General features: G+C 38.4%; 1 protein-coding gene across 1 annotated transcript; it reads right to left on the bottom strand.

The window, feature by feature from the left end:
- Nucleotides 1-1,710: 1,710 nt before the first annotated feature.
- Nucleotides 1,711-26,052, bottom strand: CDNF (cerebral dopamine neurotrophic factor). Its single transcript, XM_043967841.1, has 4 exons — nucleotides 25,719-26,052; nucleotides 12,467-12,594; nucleotides 9,418-9,559; nucleotides 1,711-3,043 (listed from the first exon to the last, which is right to left on the bottom strand). The coding sequence occupies exons 1-4, from the start codon at nucleotides 25,837-25,839 to the stop codon at nucleotides 2,865-2,867; spliced, it is 570 nt and encodes a 189-aa protein (XP_043823776.1). The 5' UTR covers nucleotides 25,840-26,052; the 3' UTR covers nucleotides 1,711-2,864.
- Between the last annotated feature and the right edge of the window lie 208 nt (nucleotides 26,053-26,260).

The raw sequence follows: 26,260 nt of genomic DNA, 5'->3' as shown, positions 1-26,260 counted from the left end.
CCAGTTGATAGTACCTGACATTGAAATGTGTATTTATTTTGTCTTTACTTACTGGTGTACAAATTGTTTTCCTCCCTTAGAAAATAAGTTGAGAGTGGTGAGTGCTGTTTTATTTTTTATCTTTGTTACCCTGGTGTTTAGTGCTATCTCAGACACATGGCAAGAAGGTGCTTTTAAGAAATATTTGTTGAATTGAATTTAGCAGCAAAAGATCTGATTCTAGGGGGCAACTAGATGGCTCAGTGGATAAAGCACCGGCCCTGGATTCAGGAGTACCTGAGTTCAAATCCGGCCTCAGACACTTAACACTTGCTAGCTGTGTGACCCTGGGCAAGTCACTTAACCCCAATTGCCTCACCAAAAAAAAGAAAATGCTTGAATTCAGGATACAGTGAAGTGTTTTACAGAGAGTGACTTTTTGTTCTAAGTTTTATATTTTCTTTTCTTTCTTTCTTTCTTTTTTTTTTGGTGAGGCAATTGGGGTTAAGTGACTTGCCCAGGGTCACACAGCTAGCAAGTGTCAAGTGTCCGAGGCCGGATTTGAACTCAGGTCCTCCTGACTCCAGGGCCGGTGCTCTATCCACTGTGCCACTTAGCTGCCCCAGTCTTATACTTTCTTAAGTAGAAAACTCGGTCCTGGAGATTACCTGTTTTCTGGAGGGACATATTACATCCTTACTACCCAATAGGAGAATTCATTTGCCTGTAGAGACTCTGGAAGTTGGAATGGAAACACAAAGGATAATTTCAGTCCAGACAGTTTTTCCTCTACCCTCCCAACCCCAATAAAAGTATAGATAAGAACCAAGTGCACAATAGATCACCAACAGAGCTCCCATGAGGTAAATGAGTGGGTTTTTTCCTTCATAATTTTTGAATCCCATATGACTTTTGAAACTGTTTGTGGTGAATCAACAAATAACTTACCAAGTATAATTCTTAGCATTACGCTGATATTTAAATACACTGAGATTTCATACACTAAAATTAATAAAATGGCATTTAGAAGCTTATGCTGCTACACTAACAGTGGATGATTTAACTTTGTGTCAAAAGTATGTCTAAACATGGCTAATGTGGGAACTTTTCTTCTGGAGCAGGCAGCTATGTATTGAAGGCTTCATTTGTCACATTTTTGTATTTGTTCATTATGGGGTAGGGAGAGGGTAATATGAGGGGCAGATTAATAAAATTTTTTGAAAGGATATTTAGGCTATCTTATGCTATATTTATCACAATAGAATTTACTGCTGTAGAGTGGTGTTATCCTGAATTAAAACTCGGGGACTAAGCCACAATGCCAAAAAGGAATGCCAAAAATGCAGTGCATCCTTTTACCAAATAGATGTAAAAAACAAAACAAAACAGTATATTTCAATCTACTTCCATGATGGGGTAGGACTGCTATTAGTATTTCTGTCACTGGGAATGGGAATGAATGGAGAGCATTTATTGAAAAAAATATGCACAGGATTTAAATTAAACATCATTTGTATTTTTTAACTGTTGAATTGCTAAGACACATATGCTGTGTATCTTTAAAAATATATCTAAATAGGGGCAGCTAGGTGGTTCAGTGGATAAAGCACCAGCCCTGGATTCAGGAAGACCTGAGTTCAAATCTGACTTCAGACACTTGATACCTACTAGCTGTGTGACCCTGGGCAAGTCACTTGACCCTCATTGTCCCACTATATATATCTCTATATATCTCTATATATCTATATCTATACACACACACACACACATGTATGTATGCATGTATAAATAGTGACCATGAACAGCAAAAACTAAAGGGTCTGGTTCTGTGAATAAGACAAATATTGACTCATTTTTTCCATTCTTGTTATAGCAAACCTAGATGTTTATTTTTATCTAGTTACTCTAGGCCTCTTTGACCAACAGATTAAGAAATGTCACAGAATTAGCTGAGGAAAATAATTTTATAGCAGCTCCTCCAAATTTCCTACTTTGGAGATCAAATATATCAAAGGCATATAATTATATATAGATTCTAAATGTAGCAGGACAGCTGGGTGGAGCAGTAGATAGAGCACAGGCCCTCAAGTCAGTAGGACCTGAGCTCAAATCTGGCCTCAGACACTTAACACTTACTAGCTGTGTGACCCTGGGAAAGTCACTTAACCCCAATTGTCTCACCAAAAAAACCAAAAACCAAAAACGCCTAAACGTAAGAACACTCAATATTTTTGAAACTCTGAGTATGCTAGGGTTTTGAAACTGTCTTCAAAGTGATTGTAAAGTAAAGTGGATTTTTTTTTTAAGTGAGGCAATTGGGGTTAAGTGACTTGCCCAGGGTCACACAGCTAGTAAGTCTTATGTGTCTGAGGCCAGATTTGAACTCAGGTACTCCTGACTCCAGGGCTGGTGCTCTATCCACTGCGCCACCTAGCTGCCCTAAAGTGGATTTTTTAAAAGAAAAATTGATGTTTTTTCTAAGTCTAGTATTTTTGACTAATGGTTGATGTCAGAATGGGAACAAGGCCTGTTTGGTCAGTACTGATAAACCCTGAGTGCTCCAATTTTTCCCTCTCTAAGAGAGGGAGAAGTGCTGCTTTCCACTTATTTTAGGAGTAAGTTGTGAGAGGAGAAAGTAAGCCAAAACACTCTGATACCTTTAGAAGGAACATGACATTTGTATACACAGTAAATATAAGGCATCTAGTATTGGTAGCATTACTCATAAAGACAAGTAATGTATTCTGAGACCAGGGCAAACAAGTATCATAACCTGTGCCACAAGCTGTCTGGTTATATCAGTAGCCTATAATTCCCATTGTTTAAGGCCAGAATGGTCATCATCTTGATGAATTGCTAATGTAGCCACTTTTTTCAAACATCAATCAAAGGTCTGATCTTGGATTTGCAGGTGTGTACTTGGGTGCCAACTTTTTAATGAGATCCACTAAGTCTGATTTTTCTATGCATGCCTTGCACTCCTCTCCCCAACTGCTGAGAATCTTTTTCAGTTCAGCAACTCTCATCTTCGACAGATCCACTGATTCTAAGTCCAGCTTCTTCTCTGAAAAATAAAAGAATCATAGGATAAAACCCCTTAAGAGGCAAGGTACATCCTTATTATTGAGCTAAATCCAAGAATATTCAAGGCGGGGACTGGGGAAATTTTTGATTCTTAGAGAAACAAGAGAGACAAGACAAAGGAAAACACATCCAAAACAATGGTAATAATCCATATTCAGTCTCTGAGGTATATTCAGCCCCTGAGCCCCAGTATGTGCATTGAACTATGCTAAATTTTGGGGATACTTAGATAAAGCCAGATATGATTCTTTCTATCAAGAGGATTACACCGTAGTAAGGGGATAAGACATACACAAATACTGTACACTTAGCACAGTGTCTGGTACATATTAGGCACTTAATAAATGTTTATTTACCAACTGATTAACAAATAACTGAGGGGGGCAGCTAGGTGGCACGGTGTCTTTATGAGTAATGCTACCAATACTAGATGCCTTATATTTACTGTGTATACAAATGTCATGTTCCGTCTAAAGGTATCAGAGTGGATATCCAGAATCACGGTGGATTCTGGAGAACCTGAGTTCAAATCCAGACTCAGACACTTGACACTAACAGTGTGACCCTGGACAAGTCACTTAATCCTCATTGCCCTGCCCCAAACAAAAACAAAACAAAACAAAACTGTAATAAGATTGCAATTGTTAAGTATTTAGGAGAAGTAAAAGACTATCTTGACCTCAAAATTTTGCACTTTTTCCAATTTCTTAGTCCTCAACCTTGGAGAGTCCCCCATGATCTCATTATTTTATTCCTGCTTCTAGGGAGTCACCAAATCTGAGTATCTCTATAAAAAGTCATAAAAATCAAACTGATTTCAGCCACTCTAAATTTCTGATATATAACATCATTGCTGTGTAAGCAATTCTTATACTTCATAGTTATATATACTTCATAGCAATACTGATTTTTGAACCCAAATATAAAATAAAATGTATCCTAATCAAATGCCATCATATTTAACTCACACCAACATTTTAGTTTATCAAGATCATTTTGGATCCTGACAGTTATCCAGTATTAGTTATCACTCTTGGGTTTGTGTCCTATGAAATTTTGATACGCATGCTATTTATGTTTTATATAGGTCTTTGATAAATAGCACAGATCTTTCAAGATTGCTCCTGGAAACATTCAAGTTGACATGAAGCTATTAATGACTACCTTTGAACATACATTTAACCAGTTCCAGATCCATCTAAATGTACTATCAGCTAGGCTACATCTAACTTTTCCACAAGAATAGCATAAAATGCTCTATTAAGCACTTTCCTTTTTTTGAAAATCAAGACATTTGCCCTTCTCCAATCCAGTGGTTCGTGATCTTTACCCACCACTAAGAGAAGCTCTCACTAAAAAGAAAGAATTGGTTGCTGGGGTACAAAAGATGATAACATTGTGAGAGAGAAGAAAGCTGGTCATAGTGTGGCATACACCCTAGATTTTGGAAGAATGTATTTCAAAGGCTTAAAGGGTCAAAGTGAATTTCTAGTTCCTCTTGTCCTGTACTTTAAGAAAACCTGAATCCAAATTCACCCTCAGATATTTACTAGCTGTGTGATCCTAAGTAAGTCATTTTATCTGTTTGCTTCAATTTCCATAACTATATAATAGGGATTATAACAGCATCTACCTCCCACTGTTGTTTTGAGAATCAAATAAAATAATAATCATAACACACTTAGCACAGTGCCTGGCACATAGTAAGTGCTACTACATAAATGTTAGCTATGTTTAACTATTATTATTTTGCTTCCTATGCTTCCTATTCATTTTCAGGGGACTTTACTATTGTTTTTCTTTCTGTATTATAGCTACTCTTTATGGTAGCTACCTTAGTGGATATAAATAGGGCATTTTCTCTTTTTTCCTTTTTTTTGGTGAGGCAATTGGGGTTAAGTGACTTGCCTAGGGTCACACAGCTAGTAAATATTGTGTCTGAGGCTGGATTTGAACTCAGGTCCTCCTGACTCCAGGGCCGGTACTCTATCCACTGTGCCACCTCGCTGTCCCTTAAATAGGGCATTTTCTTCCTACCTCACCCTTTTTCAACCAAAGCCTTTTTGATTAGATTAGTATGACCTAAGAAAAATAATCTTCTTGCCAGTCTTTGTCTGGTGCACTTCATCCCTGCCCAGGAGCCTATCATTTCTATATTTTAAGCTGTGGTCCTGAAATTCAAACACTGCCTCTTAATTATTTCTTCACTTTCCAAATCAGTTTTTCTTTTTTATATACTTTGCCTTCAGTGGGCATCCTGCTCAATTTATTGCTCAAGACTTTGTAATCTTTGGCAATGCTTTCTAGGTATCTTCTGGCAGTATCATTTGTGCCTACACCCATCATGAAAAGTAAGTAATATTCATCTGTTTTGACAAGCCTTGGGAGGTTCTCTGTCAAGTCTTGGATATATTCCATGGGAAGACAACAGACTATTGTTCTTATCAGATTGACAAATAGCTGCCTCAGTCCCCCTAAACATGTGTCCTCTACTTGTGTTTCAGTGCCTTGGTGATCACTATTTGACATACCTTAGCTGACTTCAGGCATACAGGGAAAGCAACTCCTTCGTCTCTTAGAGAAAAAGTGAATCATTCATCCATTTACCCATATTTTTTTGTCTTTAACTTAAAGCAAGAATGCCAGTGTGGATGTAAGACAGTTTCTCTAATGAAAGGTCCACTATCATAGGAGAAGCAAAAATTAAACTGCTATTTGTAAAAAGTCTAAAAACTTTGATTCATAGGATCTTCTTTCTTCCTACTCATTACCTTACCTTGTCACTATCGTTGTACACTGAAGGTCATCCAGTCCCCTCAAAATAAAAAAGAACATTGTCTTTTTTTAAAACGGGGCAATGAGGGTTAAGTGACTTGTCCAAGGTCACACAGCTAGTGTCAAGTGTCTGAGGCTGGATTTGAACTCAGGTCCTCATCAATCCAGGGCCGGTGCTTTATCCACTGTGCCACCTAGCTGCCCCCGAGAACACTGTTTTTTAAGAATAGAGATATAAAGTGTTTGCCAAAGCTAATAAAAATGAATTGGAATCTAAACAAAGTTGAACTAGAGAGATGGAGGTTCTTCCAGAAATATATTCAGAAAGGTATCTCATTTCCCCTCTTCAAATGGTGCTTATATTCAGAGGGTTTCCCCGCCTCTTTTACAAAAAAGTGCTTTGGTTACTATCCCAAATAAATGACACATTCATGACCTATGGACTAGCAAATTCTATACCTATTACATTTCCTCATTTGATGGCTGACCTAATAGTACAACTCCAGAGCTTAAACCAACAACTGACAACTCATCCAGCTCTGTTCAACATTAGTTTTCCTGACAACAATGGGCAGAAAGAATGAATGTAAAAAAATAGGCATATCAGGATAAGTAGTTTCAGAAGGAAGATTAATTTGCATTAATCAACTGTTTTCCTGGCACTCTGCACCTGTGTGTGTGTGTGTGTGTGTGTGTGTGTGTGTGTCTGTATGTGTTTGCACATGCCCTACACTCAGGCTTTGGCATTTGACATTAAGAAAAGAGAGGAAAGACTGCTAAGAGTAGCTAATCCCTATCTGAACAGGCTTGTACAGGTACCAAGCTCATTTCTCTGGCTCCCCAACGGCTTCTTTAGCACGCAGGCATTACTCCTCATTAATAAGAGGGCATTTGATATTGTTTTGCTTATGTAAGGGTCTTGCCTTTACTTCACTGAAATTAAAACCATTTACCTTATAAAACTAACACAAAATAACAGTTTATAATCAGCAACTTAAGAGTTAGAGGTATCATTAGGCAAAACTGTGAAGTAGGCAGATTATCATTGCTACCACCCCACCTCACCTTTCTGTACCCCACACACCTTTCATAGTGCCCCCACCCTAAGGTAACTGATACATTTGTGCTGCCCCTGATTATCTAGGACTGGGCTTCTTAAATTTTTTCCACTTGCAACCCCTTTTTGCCCAATAAATTTTTACACGAACCCGAGTATTTAGGTATATAAAATAGGTATACAGAACCTTTTTTTTTTTTTTGGTGAGGCAATTGGGGCCAAGTGACTTGCCCAGGGTCACACAGCCAGCAAGTGTGAAGTGTCTGAGGCCGGATCCGAACTCAAGTCTTCCTGACTCCAGGGCCAGTGCGCCACCCACTGCACCACCTAGCTGCCCCTATACAGAACCTTTTACTGTTACCAAATTTTTTGCAACCCCCACATTCAGTTACCCACAGTTTAAGAAGCTAGGATCTAGGACCCTTTTACTGATGTTTGCCTTTCTCAGGAAATATTCAGTGTCACAGACATTTCTATCTTTTTCCCTGTGAAAATCTGCTCTTAAAAACCTGTCTCTGCATCTTAAAAGAGAGCAATCTCTTTTAAGCAATCCTATACAGTTCATTTCATAATAAAAAGAAAACTGAGCTTCAGAGAAGTAAAAAGACCCAGGTTTCCTCACTCCCAGTTAAGTATACTTTCTATTATAAAACCATACTTTATTTCATCCTCTTAGATGAGAAAAACCAAAAAGAAACAATAGCTTTCATATAATTAGAATACAGTAGGCACTGAAAAGCTTAAGATTTTATTAAATAATTCACATTCCTACCTAGCACAATGTCTTACACATAGATGTTTGATAATTGTTTACTGAATTGAAAAAAAGTCTTAGTGAATTAAAATAATTAGTATGTTCACTTTCTAGATGTTTCTATGTTAACAGAAAACTATCTTAACCTATAGGAATTGTTGTTGTTGTTTGTCCTTCATTCTTAAAGAAAATCAGGGTGATATCAAGATTTGCAGTGAATTGGATTTAAGTGAGGAAGGGCTGTGCAAAGTCATCAGCCTCACTCCTCCAGAGCCATCTGGGTCCAGTGGCAAGATATACATGAGGATGATTGGAGAGGCCCCAGATGTTTAAAGGAATTGGGGTTAAGTGACTTGCCCAGGGTCACACAGCTATTAAGTGTTTGAGGAGAGATCTCACCTCAACCTATAGGAATTAATTGTAGTGGATAACTTTCAAAAATTAGGCCCATGCTAGGAAGATACTTCTGAATGAAGGAAAGTTCCCAGAACGACAAATTACACCGTGTTGAACTACCCATAACTTCTCCTTGCTAAGAGTTTTAATCCACTGAACAATAACAAACTTACTTTCTAGCTTGATATGTCAAATGTCATCTGTCATGACTTGTTCTGTTTCTCTTGCTAAATGTGACTTTTGCCTGAAGCAAAAGTTGGTTCTATATACCTGATCCCTAAAAACCTAAATTAGCTGGGTTTCACATGGCAGGAAGGCTTACTCCCGTTTTATGCCCTGAAGACTACATGTATTCACAATATAAACTCCTGAGGGCAAAAGCCATTTCACTTTCGTCTTTGTATTCCTGGCACCTCACTTGGAGTAGCTACTTATTGATTGACTAAATGGTTAAATTTTGTCTTTCAGGGTTATAAAGAGCTATAAACATACCCTCTTTTGAATGACCATTCCACTTCCATTTTAGCAAATTTCAATATTTATTAAATGCCTAAGATGTGCTGATCACTGGTGGATATACAAAGATTATATGAGATAGTACCCATGCTCACAAAATTTGGAATCAGGTAGGGAGAAACCACATACACACACACACACACACACACACACACACACACACACAGAGCTATAAAAAACATAAAATACGGGGCAGCTAGGTGGCGCACTGGATAGAGCACCGGCCCTGGAGTCAGGAGTACCTGAGTTCAAATCCGGCCTTAGACACTTAACACTTACTAGCTGTGTGACCCTAGGCAAGTCACTTAACCCCAATTGCCTCACAAAAAAACAAAACAAAACAAAACAAAAAAACATAAAATAATGCATAGTAAGTTCAAAGGGAAAAGGACTATTACTGACTGGGAGAATCAGGGTTCCATGAAAGAAATGGCACTCATAAAAATGGATAGAAGATTTCAATTGGCAGAGGGCATTCCAAGTATAAGGAAAAGTGTGAACAAAAATGGAAAAATGCCAATTGGAATAATGGGGTAAGACTTGGAAGCACCATAACACATGTGGTCAGAAGTAGTACAAAATAAAAATGGAATGGTTTAGTAGTCCCAGATTGCAAAGGGCCTTGAGTGTTAAGCAAAGGAATTTACATTTTAAGAATTCAAATAGTAGTCAGTAGGGAATCAATGGAAAGGTTTAAGCAAAGTAGTGACATGCCCTATGCATAAGGAAGATGTCTTCATGGACTCTAAGGATGGGCTGGAACTAGATATGATTCCTTGAGGAGAAAAAGCTTTATCTCCTGTGTCTCCAGCCAACTGGGAATGCTGACATAATAGAAATTTTACTCTAGTTATACCATATTTAAGTTCGCAGATCTGACTGTCTATCCTCTTCAACTTCTCACAAATCTTTATTGCTGGTACATGGGCACTCATGGGGCGAGTGACTTCACTTAGGATCTTTGTGGCTGCGTCATTTGTTGCTCCGAGATAATAGCACTGAAAAAAAAAAAAGCATCAACCCAGAGTATTTATAATGTAAATAAAATGAAAATTAGAATAACGTAGTAGCTCAAAGATTGTCTCTAGAGATGAGAGTGGAAATTGGTCCTTATAGTACAACCCTTACATTTTTAACTCTTATGATCAAAGACATCAGAAGGATAAATGATGTGACAGCTGTGATCATTTCTATTATAAACTGTCTTTTCAGGAGCCCACTATTTATAGCATTCTAGGTAAAAATATAAAAGTCAAGGTACTTGATGGAGAGATTTAAATAATTAAAATGTTTAAAGTGATGGCAGTTTCATATTTTCATATGTAAGTGGCAGAGACCCTAAAAAGCAAATTCAAAGGTTGTGTTCTCCCTTCTCTCTCTCTCTCTCTCTCTCTCTCTCTCTCTCTCTCTCTCTCTCTCTCTCTCTCTCTCTCTCTCTCTCTCTCTTTTTTTAGTGAGGCAATTGGGGTTAAGTGACTTGCCCAAGGTCACACAGCTAGTAAGTGTTAAGTGTCTGAGGCCAGATTTGAACTCAGGTACTCCTGACTCCAGGGCCGGTACTCTATCCACTGTGCCACCTAGCTGCCCCTTCTCCCTTCTCTTAAGGAATATAAAAACTAAAATGGTTCTCAGTGATACAAGAGAAGATTTAAAATGTTTTGCTGTTGTCTAGATTTGTGATTTCATCCATATAGGAAAGTAGTAGTGTGGAAACTTCTTCTACCAATGCAGATGACCACCTTGTTTTAAGGGAGTTGCCTTGGGACACTGAGAGATTAACTGACTTGCCCAGGGTTACTCAGATAATATGTGTGAGAGGCAGGACATGAACCCAGATCTTCCTTACTCTAAGGCCCATTTTCTATCCAGTATAACACACTGCCTTTCTATAGGAAAGGATATACAATACAAAATATATTTGTACACATGAAGCAAAAATATACAGACAACTATACAAACACAATTTTTAAAAAATGCAATTACAATATAAGTATCAATAGTAATGTAAGACGTTTGTGTTTTGTAAAGATAACTTCAGCTAAAAAAGGGAGCAAAGCCTGCAATTTTGTTTCCATAATGACTAGGATTCCTCAAGGGAAAACAATCTAAGTCAAGACCACTCTACAGGGATCTTCTGATCTAAAATTAGACAAATCAGAAAACTAAGAGTTTGAAGACCCCCTCATTTTTTGATCAATGCCTAGGAGCTATTTTGAAGGAAAAAAGCCTCCTAAGTCTCAGATAGACATAGAGCATAGCTAACGTTGCCCTTTACAATACCAATACTCCCATTTTGTATGAGAATTGATCAATTAGAAAAAGATGCTCTTCTAGCTCTAAGAAAATCACCTGAAGAAAGTAAGATAGAGATTGAAAGTCCTCCATCAGATCTTAGCATATCAAGATTAGACTGCAATCCAATCTAGCACATTGAGAAAGATAGCCTGGGGCAGCTAGGTGGCACAGTGGATAGAGCACCAGCCCTGGAGTCAGGAGGACCTGAGTTCAAATCTGACCTCAGACACTTAACACTTACTAGCTGTGTGACCCTAGGCAAGTCACTTAACCCCAATTGCCTCACTAAAAAAAAGAGAGAGAGAGAGAGAGAGAGAGAGAGAGAGAGAGAGAGAGAGAGAGAGAGAGAGAGAGAGAGAGAGAAAGATAGCCTTCTCTAGACAAGGTGGATTCATGAGGAATTCTGACACTGAAGGCAGCTTTTAAGCAAATTGATTCAACAAACACTCTCAGGCTATGCTGGGCTTCAAGCCCTGTGTACTTCTCAGTTCCTTAATCATTCTGGGCCTGAATTTTCTTTTGTAAAATGAAGGGATCAGACTAGATGATCTCTAAGGAAAATCAATCTTAAATTCTGCAATCTTACAATCTCTTCAAATATTCTTCTCCACACCCTGTCCTTTAACCTCAGTTTACTTGGAGGACAGGGAATGAGACTGATGATGATAAAGATTTTGTGCACTACTCCAACCAGAGCCAGGGAGTAGAAAGAAGATTGGGGCAGAGTTCTTGAAGAGAGAAAACCTTCTGAATTCTCTTTTTGACCTATCCTCGGGATATAGTCCACTAGGGATCTAGATCACCCAAATTCTTATAAATTTGGTGAAATCTCTTAAGACCAACTCCAAGTAACTCTCCCTCAATCTTCAATTAGGAAAAGTGTTCGTCAAATTGGTAGAGGATGGAGATTATGCCCACAACTTTAACTATAGCAGAACGTATCCATCACAAAACATTAAAACTTTTTTTATTAAATGGCTTACAAAAGTAGTTCATAATCTGTGAATCAAGGATCCTCATGGGTTCACATGGAAGTTATTGCAGATAGCATATGAATTCATATCCATATCATTGCCATTTTGATCTTTATTCAACTCCAACAAAACATGCAGCATGACTTACTGATTAAAAAAAAAAAAACTTCTATGGGATGAATAAAGGTCTCTTACATACATACATACTTTTTAAATGTAGATGCTGCTCTGATTAATAAAATACAAGTTTACTTAAAACCACTACTTGAAATCATTTTTTGGCCATTTATATTTCCTCAAACAATAGTTACATATTATATAAATAAATGCAACTAAACCATGAGAAAGGAATCCCTGAATTCTTTTCATACTCAAATTTGCATTCATCCTCAAAAAAATTGGGGGAACAGCTGGCCTACATTATTGTGTTACTGTTTAAACCAATTTCAAAGTAATTCTTAACATTTTTTCCATTTCCTTTAAAGATCAATTTAGAATTGTTGTCCAAACTGGATAAATTTGAGACAAGCATGTAATTCAGATGACAACAAAAGGCCATCATGAGAAATGACCAAATTAGCAGTCATCTGCAAGCAAAAAATAAAAGTGAAAATGAAAGGTGAAAAACTACCATACCAGACGATTTTCTTTTCCTTTGGAATCTAAGCAAATGCTGATTAATTCATTTTCTATGGTTTCCTGGGAAAAGTCGACACCTTTGGCTATTAAGAAGCTGTAGAATCTTTCCAGAAATTCTTTACATACTGGGGGGAAAAAAATTACATTTGTAAGTGCTTTAAAAAACATACACCTAAACATATTCTGTGGACAACAAATCAACATAAGGAGTTTTGCAGGTCTTTGTGTAAGGAGTATGGGGTCAGGTTCTGTCAAAAATGCTTCCAGGCATCTAACTAGTAAATTGGCAGATGACTCTTTGAACCTACAGTCTGCTGAAAAGTAGGAAGGTTTCTCAAGAGCAGCCCTAAATTTAAAGGGAAAATTTTTTGATAGGTTGAAAAGAAAGCCTGAAACTAAAAAGATGAAATTCAACAGGAATAAAGATAAAGTCATATATTTGGGTTAAAAAAAAAAACCCACAAGTATAAGAAGGGAGAAATGTTGCTAAAAAGCAGTTCATGTAAAAAAAAAAGATCTAAGAGTTTTAGTAAATTGTAACTTGATATATGTCAAAGTGTGAAATAACTAAAAATCCTAATGTAATAGTAGTCTATATTAATGGAAACATAGTATATCTGTGGTAAAAGTGATAGTTACTTCATACTAGGCTCTAGCCAGATCACATCTGGGATATACTATTCAGTTCTAGGTGCCAGGTTTTAGAATGGACAAGATATAGCCATTTCTTTTTTTTCTTATTTTTAATAAACATTTTGGGGGGGGCAGGGCAATGAGGGTTAAGTGATTTGCCCAGGGTCACATAGCTAGTAAGTGTCAAGTGTCTGAGGTCAAATTTGAACTCAGGTCCTCCTGAATCCAGGGCAGGTGCTTTATCCACTGTACCATCTAGCTGCCCCTTAATAAACATTTTTATTTAAAGTTTTGAGTTCAGAATTCTCCCTCAATGCCCCCCCCCACAAGGTGGTAAGCAATGAGATATAGGTTATATATGTACAATTATGTAAAACATTAACCATATTAGTCATTTTGTATAAGAAAACTTGAATAAAAGAAAAAAAGTGAAAAATAGCATGCTTCAGTTGGTATTCAATCGGTATCAGTTCTTTCATTGGAGGTGGATAGTATGCTTCATCATTAGTCCTTTGGAATTGTCTTGGATAGTTGTTTTGTTGAGAATAGTTGTCATTCACAGTTCTTCATCAAACAACATTGCTGTCACCATGCACAACGTTCTCCTAGTTCTGCTCACTTCACTATACATCAGTTCATATATGTCTTTCCAGGTTTTTCTGAAATCATCCTGCTTATCATTTTTTATAACACAGTAATATTCCATCACCATCATATACCACAGCTTCTTTAGTCATTCCCCAATTGATGGGTATTCCTTTGATTTTCAATACTCAGCCACCACAAAAAGAGCTAATATAGCACTTTTTTTTGGGGGGGGGGGTGAGGCAATTGGGGTTAAGTGACTTGCCCAGGGTCACACAGCTAGTAAGTGTTAAGTTTCTGAGGCTAGATTTGAACTCAGGTCCTCCTGACTCCAGGGCCAGTGCTCTATCCACTGTGCCACCTAGCTGCCCCCCTAATATAGCACTTTCAAAGCATGACTAAGAAAGGAAAGTAACTCAAAACCATATGTGGACTGGTTAAAGAATTAGGGATATGCAGCCTGGAGAAGGAAATATTTAAGTGAAATGTGATAATTATCTTAAAATTTGAAGGATTCCCATATAGAAGAGGTATTATACTTGTTCCACTTGACCCTAGAGGTTAGAATAAAGATCAGTGAATAGAAATTACAGAAAGACAGCTTTCAAATTAATATAAGGGAAAGCTTCCTAAAAATTAGGGCTACCCATTGTAATAAAATAATGGAATTTGGCAGACGCCCAGAGGCCTCACTTGATTGATTTAGTATTGTTTGAATTGGGTGAGAATGAGAAACTAAGTACATACTTGGGGATGATTAAGTAGAGGCCACACCTGGCTGGCCCTGAGTGACATGTTGGTGTACTACTGACATCAGCAGGGGACCACTCTCAGCCAACCAGCTTGAAGGACCTCCCCTTTGGGGGAGGGAGAGAGAATGTAGGAAGGGGAACACACTCTGAGGAGCTCTCTCTTTCCTTTTTGGTGAGTTTTGGGGGAGTGTACTGGAGAGGGACTGCATAGCTGACTCTCATTAAAAAACTATGGACCCCAGGTGGTGAGGGGAAGGGAAGCCAGCTCTTCGAGCTAGCTGAGCTGGAAGCAAGTTTGGGGTTTGAGTCAGTCTTTGCTAGAGCCAGGGAGTGTATTCTTTTTTCTCTTCCCCTATTCCCTTGTCCCAGGCTTTATTAACTTCACCTTTGTTGTAAATTTTGTTCCCATTAATAAAACCTGGTTTGTTTGTGGAAAAGAGGCTGTTAATCTCCTTTCTTATTAGCCTGGGAGAAATAACTAAAAAAAGAAGTTTGGAAGGGAGGAAACTTTGGACCTAGAGGTCATTATTTTCTGAACCCCAAATATTATGGCAAGCCACCCAATTAACTCTCCCTATAATAAATTTGGCCCTTACACCATGATACCATTAGCAAATTAGAAGAACATGAAATAGTTTATTTGTTAGATCTATGGATAAGGGAAGAATTTAGGACCAAAGAAAATCTAGAGAACATTACAAAATATAAACTAGATAATTTTGATTATATAAAATTAAAGTTTTTTGCACAAACAAAACCAATGCAACCAAAATTAAAAGGAAAGCAGAAAACTGGGAGGAAATTTTATCAACAAGTATCTCTGATAAAGGCCTCATTTCTCAAACACATAGAGAATTGAGTCAAATTTCTAAAAATGCAAGTCATTCCCCAATTGGTAAATGGTCAAGGGATATGAACAGGCAGTTTTCAAAGAAATCAAAGCTATCTATAGTCATATGAAAAAATGTTCTAAATTACCATTGATTGAAGAAATGCAAATTAAAACAACTTTGAGGTATCACACCTATCAGATTGGATATGACAAAAAGGAAAATGATAAATGTTGGAGGGGGTGTAGGAAAACCTGGATACTAATGTACTGTTGGTGGAACTGTGCACTGATCAAATCATTCTGGAGAGTTAATTTGGAACTGTGCCCAAAGGGCTATAAAACTATGTGTGCCCTTTGACCCAGTAATACCACTACTAGGTCTGTATCCCAAAGAGATCATAGGAAAGGGAAAAGGACCCACATGTACAAAAATATTTATAGTAGCTCTCTTTGTGGTAGCACAGAATTGGAAATCGAGGGAATGCCCATCATTTGGGGAATGGCTGAACAAGTTGTGGTGCATGAATGTAATGGAATACTACTGTGCTGTAAGAAATGATGAGCAGGCCAATTTCAGAAAAACCTGGAAAGACTTAAGTGGACTGATGCTGAGTGAAGTGAGCAGAACCAGGAGAACATTGTACACAGTAACAGCAACATTGTATGATAATCAACTGTGATAGACATGGCTCTTCTCAGCAGTGCAATGATCCAAAACAAGTTCAAAGAACTCATGATAGAAAATGTTCTCCACATCCAGAAAAAAGAACTGTGGATTCTGAATGCAGATTGAACCATACCATTTCTACTTTTTGGCTGTTTTTTTTTTCTTTTTTGAGGTTTTTTTTTCCCCTTGTGTTCTGATTCTTCTTTCACAATATGACTAATGCAGAAATATGTTTAAAGTGATTATAAATATATAACCTATATCAGATTGCTTTCTGTCTTAGGGAGGTGGAGGGAAGAGGAGGGAGAAAAGTAATTAAAAATCTTAATGAAAACAAATGCTGAAAATGATCTTTGCATGTGATTGTAAAATAATAAAATAATTTATGATAAAAAAAACCCTGCATGGCCTTTGATTCAGCAATGCCACTGCTAAGTTTATACCCCAAAGACAACAAAAGGCAAGAGGGAACCTATTTGTACAAAAATTTTGTAGAAGCTTTTTGTGGTGGCTAAGAATTGGAAATCAAAGGGATGTCTATCAATTGGGTAATGGCTAAGCAAACTGTATTCTAGGATTGTGATGGAATATTATTCTACTATGACAAGCAGAATAATTTCAGAAAAAAAAACTGGAACCATTTCCATTAACTTATGCAAAGTGAAGTGAGTAGAACCAGGAGAATGTTATATATAGTAATAGCAATATTGTATGATGAAGAATTATAAACGACTTAACTATTCTTAGCAATACAATGATCCAAGACAATCCCAAAGGACTAATGATGAAGCATACTATCCACTTCCAAAGAAAGAACTAATATTGTTTGAATACTGTTTGAAAACTGAAACATGTTATTCTTTTTACTTTCATTCTTTTTCTTTTGAGTCTTGTACAAAATTACTAATAAGGAAATGTTTTAGATAATTGCACATGTATAACCTATATCTGATTGCTTACCATAGGGGGTAGAGGGGGGAGAGAGGGAGGGGGGGAGGGAAGAAGGGAGGGAGAAATCAAATTTAGAACTCAAAACTTTTTTTAAAATGTTAAAAATTGTTTTAACATGTAAATGGGAAAAATAAAATATTCATATTTTAAAATATTTTTTAAAATTAGGGCTACTCAAATAGTCTAGAAGAAATTTATGGTAATTTAAACAATCAAACCTCATTATTTACTTAAACTATCTCTTATGAACTTCCAGATATGTCAGTATTTATCCATAGGAGGGAAGAGGAGGAGACCACATAGACAGCCTACTTTACCAGGTCTGATTCATGTTTGGATAGGGGTTGGCCTAGATGATTGCTGAGGTCCTTTCTGTGATTCAGAATAAAAATAATGACATCTAGACTAGGGATTATTTTTTAATTCTTAATTAAGAAATATTTTAAAACACAAACTATTAAGCAGCATACAATTCTAGGCAAGAGGTAGATTAAAACGTTTAGGTAAAATATAGTTTTTGACTTGATGGAGTTTACAGAATAGTGTGAGGATCCAGCAAATGCACAATTAACTTTTTCAAGGATCTATAATTTGATCAGTGAAGATAATCACATCATAACTCAGTAGATGGTCTTCAAACTATTTAGGATCAATCTGGTGATTATTCTCTCCAAATTTGGCTAGGCCAAAACTCAGAAAGCACAGTCATTCTTTTCTTTTTTTTTTTTAGTGAGGCAATTGGGGTTAAATGACTTGCTCAGGGTCACACAGCTAGTAAGAGTTAAGTGTCTGAGGCCAGATTTGAACTCAGGTACTCCTGACTCCAAGGCTGGTGCTCTATCCACTGCACCACCTAGCTGACCCAAGCACAGTCATTCTTGACCCATAATCTAAGTTTAGACCAATATTCCAGTTTAGAAGGCCCATTATAGCATGCTCTGTTCTCACAGCCTTTGAGAATCCAAGGTAGCTTCAACCCAATGATCAAGCATCAGAAAAGTAAGTCTTAATTCCAATAAACATCTGAAATTCTTATAATCAGGGCCATGAGATAAGGTAGGACATAACTGCGGTGTTGGTAGCAATGAGCTAACTGCACCAGCTAGTTTCCTCAAACGGAGAGCCAACAGGTATGAAAGAACAAAAATAGAAATCAGTCTTAGAAAATGGAAAAGCTCTAATGGTAGCTCTATTTTTGGAAAGGAAATTTAGGATGGAAACAATGGCCAACTCAAAAATCCCTCTCAACTAAAAAAGTATAATAGCTATGATTCAAATTACATCTATTTTCAGTTTTAATTCCTCATAAATTATTTTAAAATATGTCTTAGGTTTTACATACAGGCAACATATTGTGGAAATTTATTTTGATTTGGAGACCCTGCCTTTGGGCTGAGATTAGAAAGTCTTAGGCCCTCAGGGTCTCTTCTGTGTGGGAGGTGCTGGTGCCCCTCCCCCTCTGCTTCAGCTGAGCTAAAAAGCCCTGTGGGCTGTACAAGATGCCAGGTCAGACAGCTGGGGGGAAAAAGCCCCCAGCTCCCTCTGACCTGAGCGGAGCTATCTGAGAGATCCCGGACTGGTCCAGGCCAGGCTCTGGCGTAGACTGAGGCACATGAGGCTGGAGGATTAGCTTGGCCTGTGGGGGTGCAGGAAGCCCCAAGATTTGAGTGGAGAGAAGAAAAGCTGTATATAGACCTGGGAGTTAGACTCAGGATCGGACAAGGAGATGGGGGCTGAGAAGAGAAGGGGGGATGAGATGAACAGTAACGCAGGACTAAGAGCAAGGAAGAAAGGCTGGCGGACATGATTTAGAGGGGCGGCAAAGGCGGCAGAGGGCAGACTGACAGAGCAGACAGACAGAAGGTCGGTGAGAGAGAAACACAGGGGTTCAGCCATGGCAGTAAGGAGAGGAAAGTTAGAAGCAGGGAGATTTACAAAGTGAAAGGGGCTCAGAGTTAAAATAAAGTACCTGAGTGCCCTAAGGCAAGAGGCAGCTAAGGCCCTTATTGTATTCAAGAAGTTCCAAAGAGACACAGTGGAAAAAGAAGTGCCACAACGCAGTCAGGTTGTATATTTTATTTCCCTGTATTCTTAATTTAAATAGTATCTCATAAATAAACTCTGCTTTGATTATTTAGTTAAGAGGCTTCTTAATATTTTGCTTATCAATTTGGGAGTGGAGCAGTGTGATGGAACTTTATAAACGGCCCACATTAAACTAACAGCAGTCAGATAGCCAAACAGTCAAAAGTCCCCAGATTAGTCCTCCAGTCAGATTAGACCCCCAAAATTAGGCTAGTCATCAAAAATATTCTACAATATCATGCTTTATCATTTTTTTCACAGATAAATGAAGAGTGCTCATAAAATTTCACTACAATGCATAAAATAGTCTAAGGTAGGGCTATTTATTTAAATCCCCATAAATCTCCTGTAGGCCATTCCACAGTCAATCAACAAGCATTCATCAAGCACCTGCTGTGTAGTAGGTGTTATATTAGGCCCTTGTATGAGATGATTATGGATTTGAGTCAGATTAAACTCTGAGGATGGGGTCTGGAAGGTACCCAGCCCCGCTGCAATACAGTTCGTTTAAAAGTTTATTGCTTGTCAAATTCTCACTGTCTCCTTTAAGTTTTATTGCCAATTAACAGTATTTTTACTTCTGCTCAGTCTCCCCACTTGTCACCTCCATCTTAGTTTTATCTGGAATCCCTCATGTGTCAGAACCCCAGTCCCTATTGAGTGGGTCGGGGAGTTCACCCACCAATTCAATACTCAGGACTCAAGAAGAAAGGGCAGGTGATCACAGGGCTTGGCACAGGATGCAGCAATTGAGTTGAGACCAGATGTTAAGTGACATGTTTCTCTTTCTCAGAGCAGAATCCCCTTGACCCTAGGGTCCCAACAATGGATTATTCATTTATTCTTTATTCTATTTCTTTGATTTCCCAACATAGCCGAAGATAAATTTTAACCCTGTCATCCTTCTAAAATTAACATGACTACAAAACGATGCTGAAACACCTGAGTGACTCTTCCTGTTATTCAAGTTGAATATCTTTATAGATAGGGGCTGGGAGAGGGGAGTCAGTAGGAACTGTGAGATCTGAAACATCTGACTGTCACTCCCCCATTCCCTCTTCCTTTGGTTTGACCTTGTTCCCCCTCCCCATTTCCCCCTTGTTCCTGGAACATGTATGCATGTCTCCATACATTGATCACGAGCTAAACACGCACCCTGGGTGAGACAGGATTGGATGTTAGATTGTGAGCTCGCCCTAGTGTGCATGGGGACTTCCCCCCTGACCAACATTCCTATAAGAGCTCAAGGCATGTATTAGCTATTGCGACTCAGTTATTGAGTTTGCCCATTCCTGCAGGAATGTAATAAATCTGTCTCTGCTTGACTTGATGATCTCCTCGAGTTATTTGGGTAAACTGAGGCAGTTTGCCCCAAACACCCTGACGATACAAAGATTAAAAATGAAGCTGTCCTTTCTTTCAAGGAACTTATATTCTGTCAGGGCAAATAACATATACATGTATGTAAGTATGTATGTAAGCATATACAAAATAAATTTCATTTTCTGGAGGTGGGGGAACATTAGGAGCTATGGGGAAATAGGAAAGGCCTCATGTAAGAAGTAGAATTTGAGTTGAGCTTTGAAGAAAATTAAGGAGGGAGAGTGAATACATTCCATGCATTGGAAACAGCCTATATGTACAAAAACACAGACAAGAGATGAAATGTCATGTGGGAGGAATACTAAGAAGGTTAATTTGGCTGGATTACAGAGCACATAAAAGGGAAAAGGTTGGAAAGGTAAGTTGGGGTGAGGTTGTGAAGGGTTTTAAATACTAGAGAAGTAATACTTGGGGAAATCAGAATTATGGACCATAATTTTCCATTCATAAACTCTAAAACCTTCACAAAACCCCATGGAGGTAACTTTGGGACATCAGACATTATCCCAGCAGAACAGAACCTTGTACAAGTTTTACCAAGTTGGGAAGGCTTAAAACATTGCCTTGTCAACATAATGTGTCTGCTATCCAAGGGCTAACCTATCTTTGTAAAAAAAAAAAAAAACAAAACCAAAAAACTGATAAACAGCCCTTTGTCCACTAGGAAATTAACTCTTTGCTCCTGGAGAGCCACAAAACAGAATTCATCCTGTGTGGCATCTTTGTGCTTCTGCATGGTGGTGGCAGCAGGGTAGAGACATGCTTAGAGGGCACTAAGAATCAAAGTTTTTAAGGCATCAAAAATATTCATTTAATTTGTTATATGTGAAATCTTTACAAACAAGTTGAATCAACACTAGAGAAAGTGAAACTCATCTATTCTTATTGTAAATGACAAAAGTTGCAGTGAAATGCATTGATGGTGATAATGGAGTTGGCAAAGTTGGTTTCGTCATGCACCCAGAGAGAACAGTAAAAATCTGGTTACCTGGTCTTTCAGTGTCCATAAGGGAACCACAGTGAAAACCACTGCAGTTTATGTACCAACATCCATTGCAGAGGATGAAAAAGCAGAACCTGAAAAAATCCTCCAAATCTAGTCAACAGATAACTTGACACACAATGAGGTCATCTAGTTCAACTCATTTATTAATCCTGTTCAATTCAACAAGCACTTTTTAAGTATCTGCATGGTGCCAAGTATTGTGCTAGGCATTAGAGATTCAAAGATAAAAGGGAAAAGTTCTTATCCCTATTTCACAGATGAAGAAACTGAGGCTGAGAGATTAAACTTTTCTGGGTTACACAGCTACTTTCTGAGGTAGGTTTTGAACCCAGGTCTTCCTAGATCCAAATCTAGAGCTCTATCCTCCACTCCATGCCACTTAGCAACCTACCAAGGCTTAATATAGGCACCACAATGTGAGATTACCAAATGTCCCATGCATGAAATGATGTTTTTTATTTCCCTCAGATGCATGATAAACCCAACCCCCCTGCTTTCTTTATTTGCCTCTACAATGAGGACTTGTGGGTCATTCCATTCAGCTTCAATTTCCTTTTGTCTCCTGGTTTCATTTATTGTGAGAACATCAAGATTGATAAAGCTGGCCATGTTACACCGCTGCTCAAGAAGATTCAGAAGTTCCCTATTGTCTTTAGGATAAAATATCATGTTGCCAAACTTCACACACAGTATCTCCCTTACTTATTTTGTGTTCCAGTCACCTTTGCCTATTTACTGTGCCTATATGTGACACGTAATCTACTGTCTCCATGCCTTTGCTTTTCCTCCAATGCTAGAATGTACTCTCTCCTCATATCAAAAAGATATAATCTAGGGGCAGCCAGGTCGCGCAGTCAATAGAGCACCAGCCCTGGATTCAGGAGGACCTGAGTTCAAATTCAGCCTCAGACACTTGACACTTACTAACTGTGTGACCCTGGGGAAGTCACTTAACCCCAATTACCTCACCAAAACAAAAACAAACAAAAAAGATATAATCTGTCGTCAGTTCAGTACTGCAAGCCTTTGCTATATGGTAAAAATCTGCCAGATTTCACTCTACTGGCACTGCCTTCAAGAATGCAGTGTTACATCCACATAATGATGAGGTATCTGGAATAGGACCTTGTGTTTTTGAATCTTCTTTCAAGGCTTAACTCCACTGTTGCCTCCTACTTGAGGCTTTTCTTGATCCCTACAATTGTTGATGACTCACTTTTTTTTAACACTTTTTTTTGTGGGGCAATGAAGGTTAAGTGACTTGCCCAGGGTCACACAGCTAGTAAGTGTCAAGTGTCTGAGGCCAAATTTGAACTCAGGTCCTCCTGAATCCAGGGCTAGTGCTTTATCCACCATACCACCTAGCTGCCCCTGATGACTCATTTTCAATCCTCCTTCCTAATTCCTTTGAATATTTTAATATTTCCTTAATTATGTGTATACTTTTTTCCCAATAGAAGGTAAGCTCTTTGCAGGCAGGGACTGTTTTGTTTGTCTACCTATCCTCTATACCTCATACTGAGTGGTACATAAATAAATGCTTGTTGAATGAATGAATGAATGAAAATCCTCAAATATGGTCAGTAAATTCCATGGTAATAAGAAATTGCTTTGTAAATCTTAAAGTGCTAGATAAGTGTTAGTCATTATTAGAATGAAACAGACTAGGGGCAGGTAGGTGGCACAGTGGATAGAGTACTGGCCCTGGAGTCAGGAGTACCTGAGTTCAAATCCAGCCTCAGACACCCGGCCTCAGACACTTGACACTTACTAGCTGTGTGATCCTGGGCAAGTCACTTAACCCCAATTGCCTCACTAAAAAAAAAAAAAAAGAATGAAACAGACTGGAAAATCTAACTACAATCTAACAAAGCTACTAGCAACTACTACACTTGTGAAGTGTAGAAAATAGTAACTAGATAATGTAGTAATGCCATCTACAGGAAATAGACTAAAAGTTTCTTTCTATAATTCAAACATAAAAAGTGGTAAAATAATGTAAAACAATATTCATGGTTATAATCAAAAGACTGATGAGCTCAGAACATTTTCTTAGGCCCCATTTTATTCCTGGTACCACTGATAATCTCTCAAGGTTGAAACTAAATATAAATGCAAGCCCTAGGTGTCACCAAGTTTTGGGTTTTTTTTAAAGAATTCCTATTGGTTACCACAGAAGCATCAGAATCAAGATAAGAAGAGGGAGAAGTTTTTTAAAAAATTTAGTCACTGTTGACTTGTTCTACTTTTGCCCCGTAGTCTTTGAAAATTAGTTTCCAGTAATACACAGCTCATTCCATCATAGGTTCAGGCTACAGAAGTGGCAGTACTAAGGGAGTGAATGTAATTAACTAATAGTGTACTAATGTACTGAGTCCTTTTTTACCACTGTTATCCCCTTCCTTGCTACAGTATCATCATGAGTTTCATGTGTTGAAGTTATAATCAATTAAGCTATTATTGTGTCAGATTCTGTTAGTAAGGCATATTATCATGGAGAACAAGAGAAAAAGAAGACATTGAGCATAGGGAGTGGATATAAAATTTAAAGAAACCTAGGTAGCTATTTAACAAAATAAATATGTATTACTAAAGTCACAATCTCAAAAAAAGAAGAAAAAAGTGTCATCTAGGGGGCAGCTAGGTAGTGTGGTAGATAAAGCACCAGCCCTGGATTCAGGAGGACCTGAGTTCAAATTTGACCTCAGATACTTGACACTAGCTATGTGACCCTGGGCAAGTCACTCATTGCCCCAAAGAAAAGAAAAAGTGTCATCTAATATACAAAATAGAATATTCTTATTTAAATAAACAATTCTGGACTTTTGTGAATTTCATTTTGTGTGAGTAGGTCTTTTGTTCAATGAACAAATTCAATTCCTATTTTATGCCAGCACTGTGTTAGACCTTTGGTTTACAAATATGAAAACCCTTTCCCTTAAGCTTATTTCTGCATCTCCTTTAACTTCTAATATAGTGGGAGATATATACGTCTATTACTATGTAGGAGTCATACATATGTGTCTATAAACACACTCATATCTCTCAATAACACTCAGTGGTGATATAATGGGTCTTTCCTATAACTGTGAAATCTAAAGGACCTAGGATCATATCTCAGCTACCTTTGTGATCTTGGGAGAGAAACTTCACCTCTCTGGTACCTTCCAGCAATTGAAATGAAATGTAATTTTGTTTACTATAGTTGCTACATTATATTCCAAGTTTCTTGGTTGTTATGATGGACTAGGGACAATGAAATCAAATCACAGCTAATGTATCTGCTTCAATTGGGCTTAGAACTTAAAATTAATTTAAAAAATGGCACCTATAATAGCTGTCATTCTGTTCACCTTCTCACCTTTCCTTCCCAGAATAATCAAGTTGTACTGGGCACCATTTTCAATTTCTTGTATATTTATATCATTATAAGCTAAATATCTTCCTTACTAAATCAAGCAGCAAAGCTTTCTCAGGTAAGTGCTGGATATTCAAAAGGAGCTAAATTTAGAATCATGGAATGTTAAAATGTAGAGCCAAAACTAACCTGAGATCATCCAGGCAAAGCCCCTCATATTACAGATGAGAAAACTGAAATTACTGACTTTAATTCCCTTTAATTGAAAGATTTTTAAAAATTAATTTTCTCTGCTCTTCTAATTTAGCCCACTAATTCATTCCTGGCTAATTTTTCTTTTTTCCTTTCGGCATGAATCAGCTTGAACTATAATGACACATGTTTTCTGGGCAAAGGGATGCAGATTTTCCCAACTGAAAAGGATTCACTTAAGGACTTGGGTCCAACTTGCCAGGTTGACATCGGTGATAATGGATTCGAGAAGAAGCGTAGCTAGTAAAAACTACGTTCAAGTCCTAGCAGTGGCCACAAAGTCACTTAATCTTTCAGTGACAAAGGAATTGATCAGAACTAAAGACTATTCCCTCTCTCTCTCTCTCTCCCTTCTCTCAATGCGAACTAAGCTAAACCCTCTAATATATGTATATGTTGCGTAAAATATACTACTAGATGAGAAAGGTGATTTCAGAGCCCCATAATTTAATTACTAACCCTCTGGTAGGCAGGTTCCCTTTTTTGTCTTTCGGAGGAGGGGGAAGGTTAAGGAGCCGGCCAGCTTGTTAACAGCACACCAGACTCATGGTTTTTGAAACGAGGTACGGAAAAAAAAAAAAAACAACCCAAAACCCAAAAAACTTTGCGGGTGGAGACACTTGCATTCTCCCGCTCCTAGTTATTTATAGCATAAGCCAGGCAGGGAGAAGGCAGCGCAAGCAACAGCTGCAGTCCTTGGAGCTGAGCGCCATTGCCATGCAAGTTCAGTCTCACCCCCGCTCACCTTCACAGTCGGCCCCCACGCGCACCAGGGAACCTTGCCCCTGTACAGCTATGGGGTCGGCGGCAAAAAGGCAGGTAGACAGGGTAAGGGCTGTGAATGCAGCTGCAGTCGAGAGCCGCATATCCAAAAAAGTTCCAACTGCGCGGGCCACCCACTGTCAGACGCACAAACCAGGGCTCTCGCTATTCTAGTACATGCCACCAGCAGCGAGGGGAAAGGGAGAATCTGGTAGTGTACATAATCTGCCCGTAGTTGCTAGGGGGCATGACGTAAACGCAAACTCTAGTTCCCACTGGCTCATATCGGAAAAGGCGTGAGAAGGGGGACGAAGCAATGGAACCTCTCTCCCAGGCGTCACCACCCCCAGCTCCCCTTCTGAACTGGCGCTTGCGCTCTTCTCCACGCGCTCGGCGCTCGTACCTTCGAGAGGAAACCGACGCAGGCGCGACGCCTCGCGATTCGCCAGGCCCCTGCGTACCGAGGCGGGAGTTTGGTCTTGATTGGCGTAGACGGCCTTAGGCAGCCGTGGATTGAATGGGCAG

Source organism: Dromiciops gliroides, chromosome 5 (genome assembly GCF_019393635.1).
Source record: "Dromiciops gliroides isolate mDroGli1 chromosome 5, mDroGli1.pri, whole genome shotgun sequence".
NCBI classification, from domain to species: domain Eukaryota; kingdom Metazoa; phylum Chordata; class Mammalia; order Microbiotheria; family Microbiotheriidae; genus Dromiciops; species Dromiciops gliroides.
This window is presented reverse-complemented; position numbering and strand designations above follow the sequence as displayed.

Coding starts and splice junctions, on each gene's coding strand:
- CDNF (XM_043967841.1), bottom strand. CDS start 25,839: ATGCGGCTCTCGACTGCAGCTGCATTCACAGCCCTTACCCTGTCTACC. Junction 12,595..25,718: donor CGTGGGGGCCGACTGTGAAG/GTGAGCGGGGGT, acceptor TTTTCCCCCCAG/TATGTAAAGAATTTCTGGAA. Junction 3,044..9,417: donor GATCTGCGAACTTAAATATG/GTATAACTAGAG, acceptor TTTATTTTTCAG/AGAAGAAGCTGGACTTAGAA.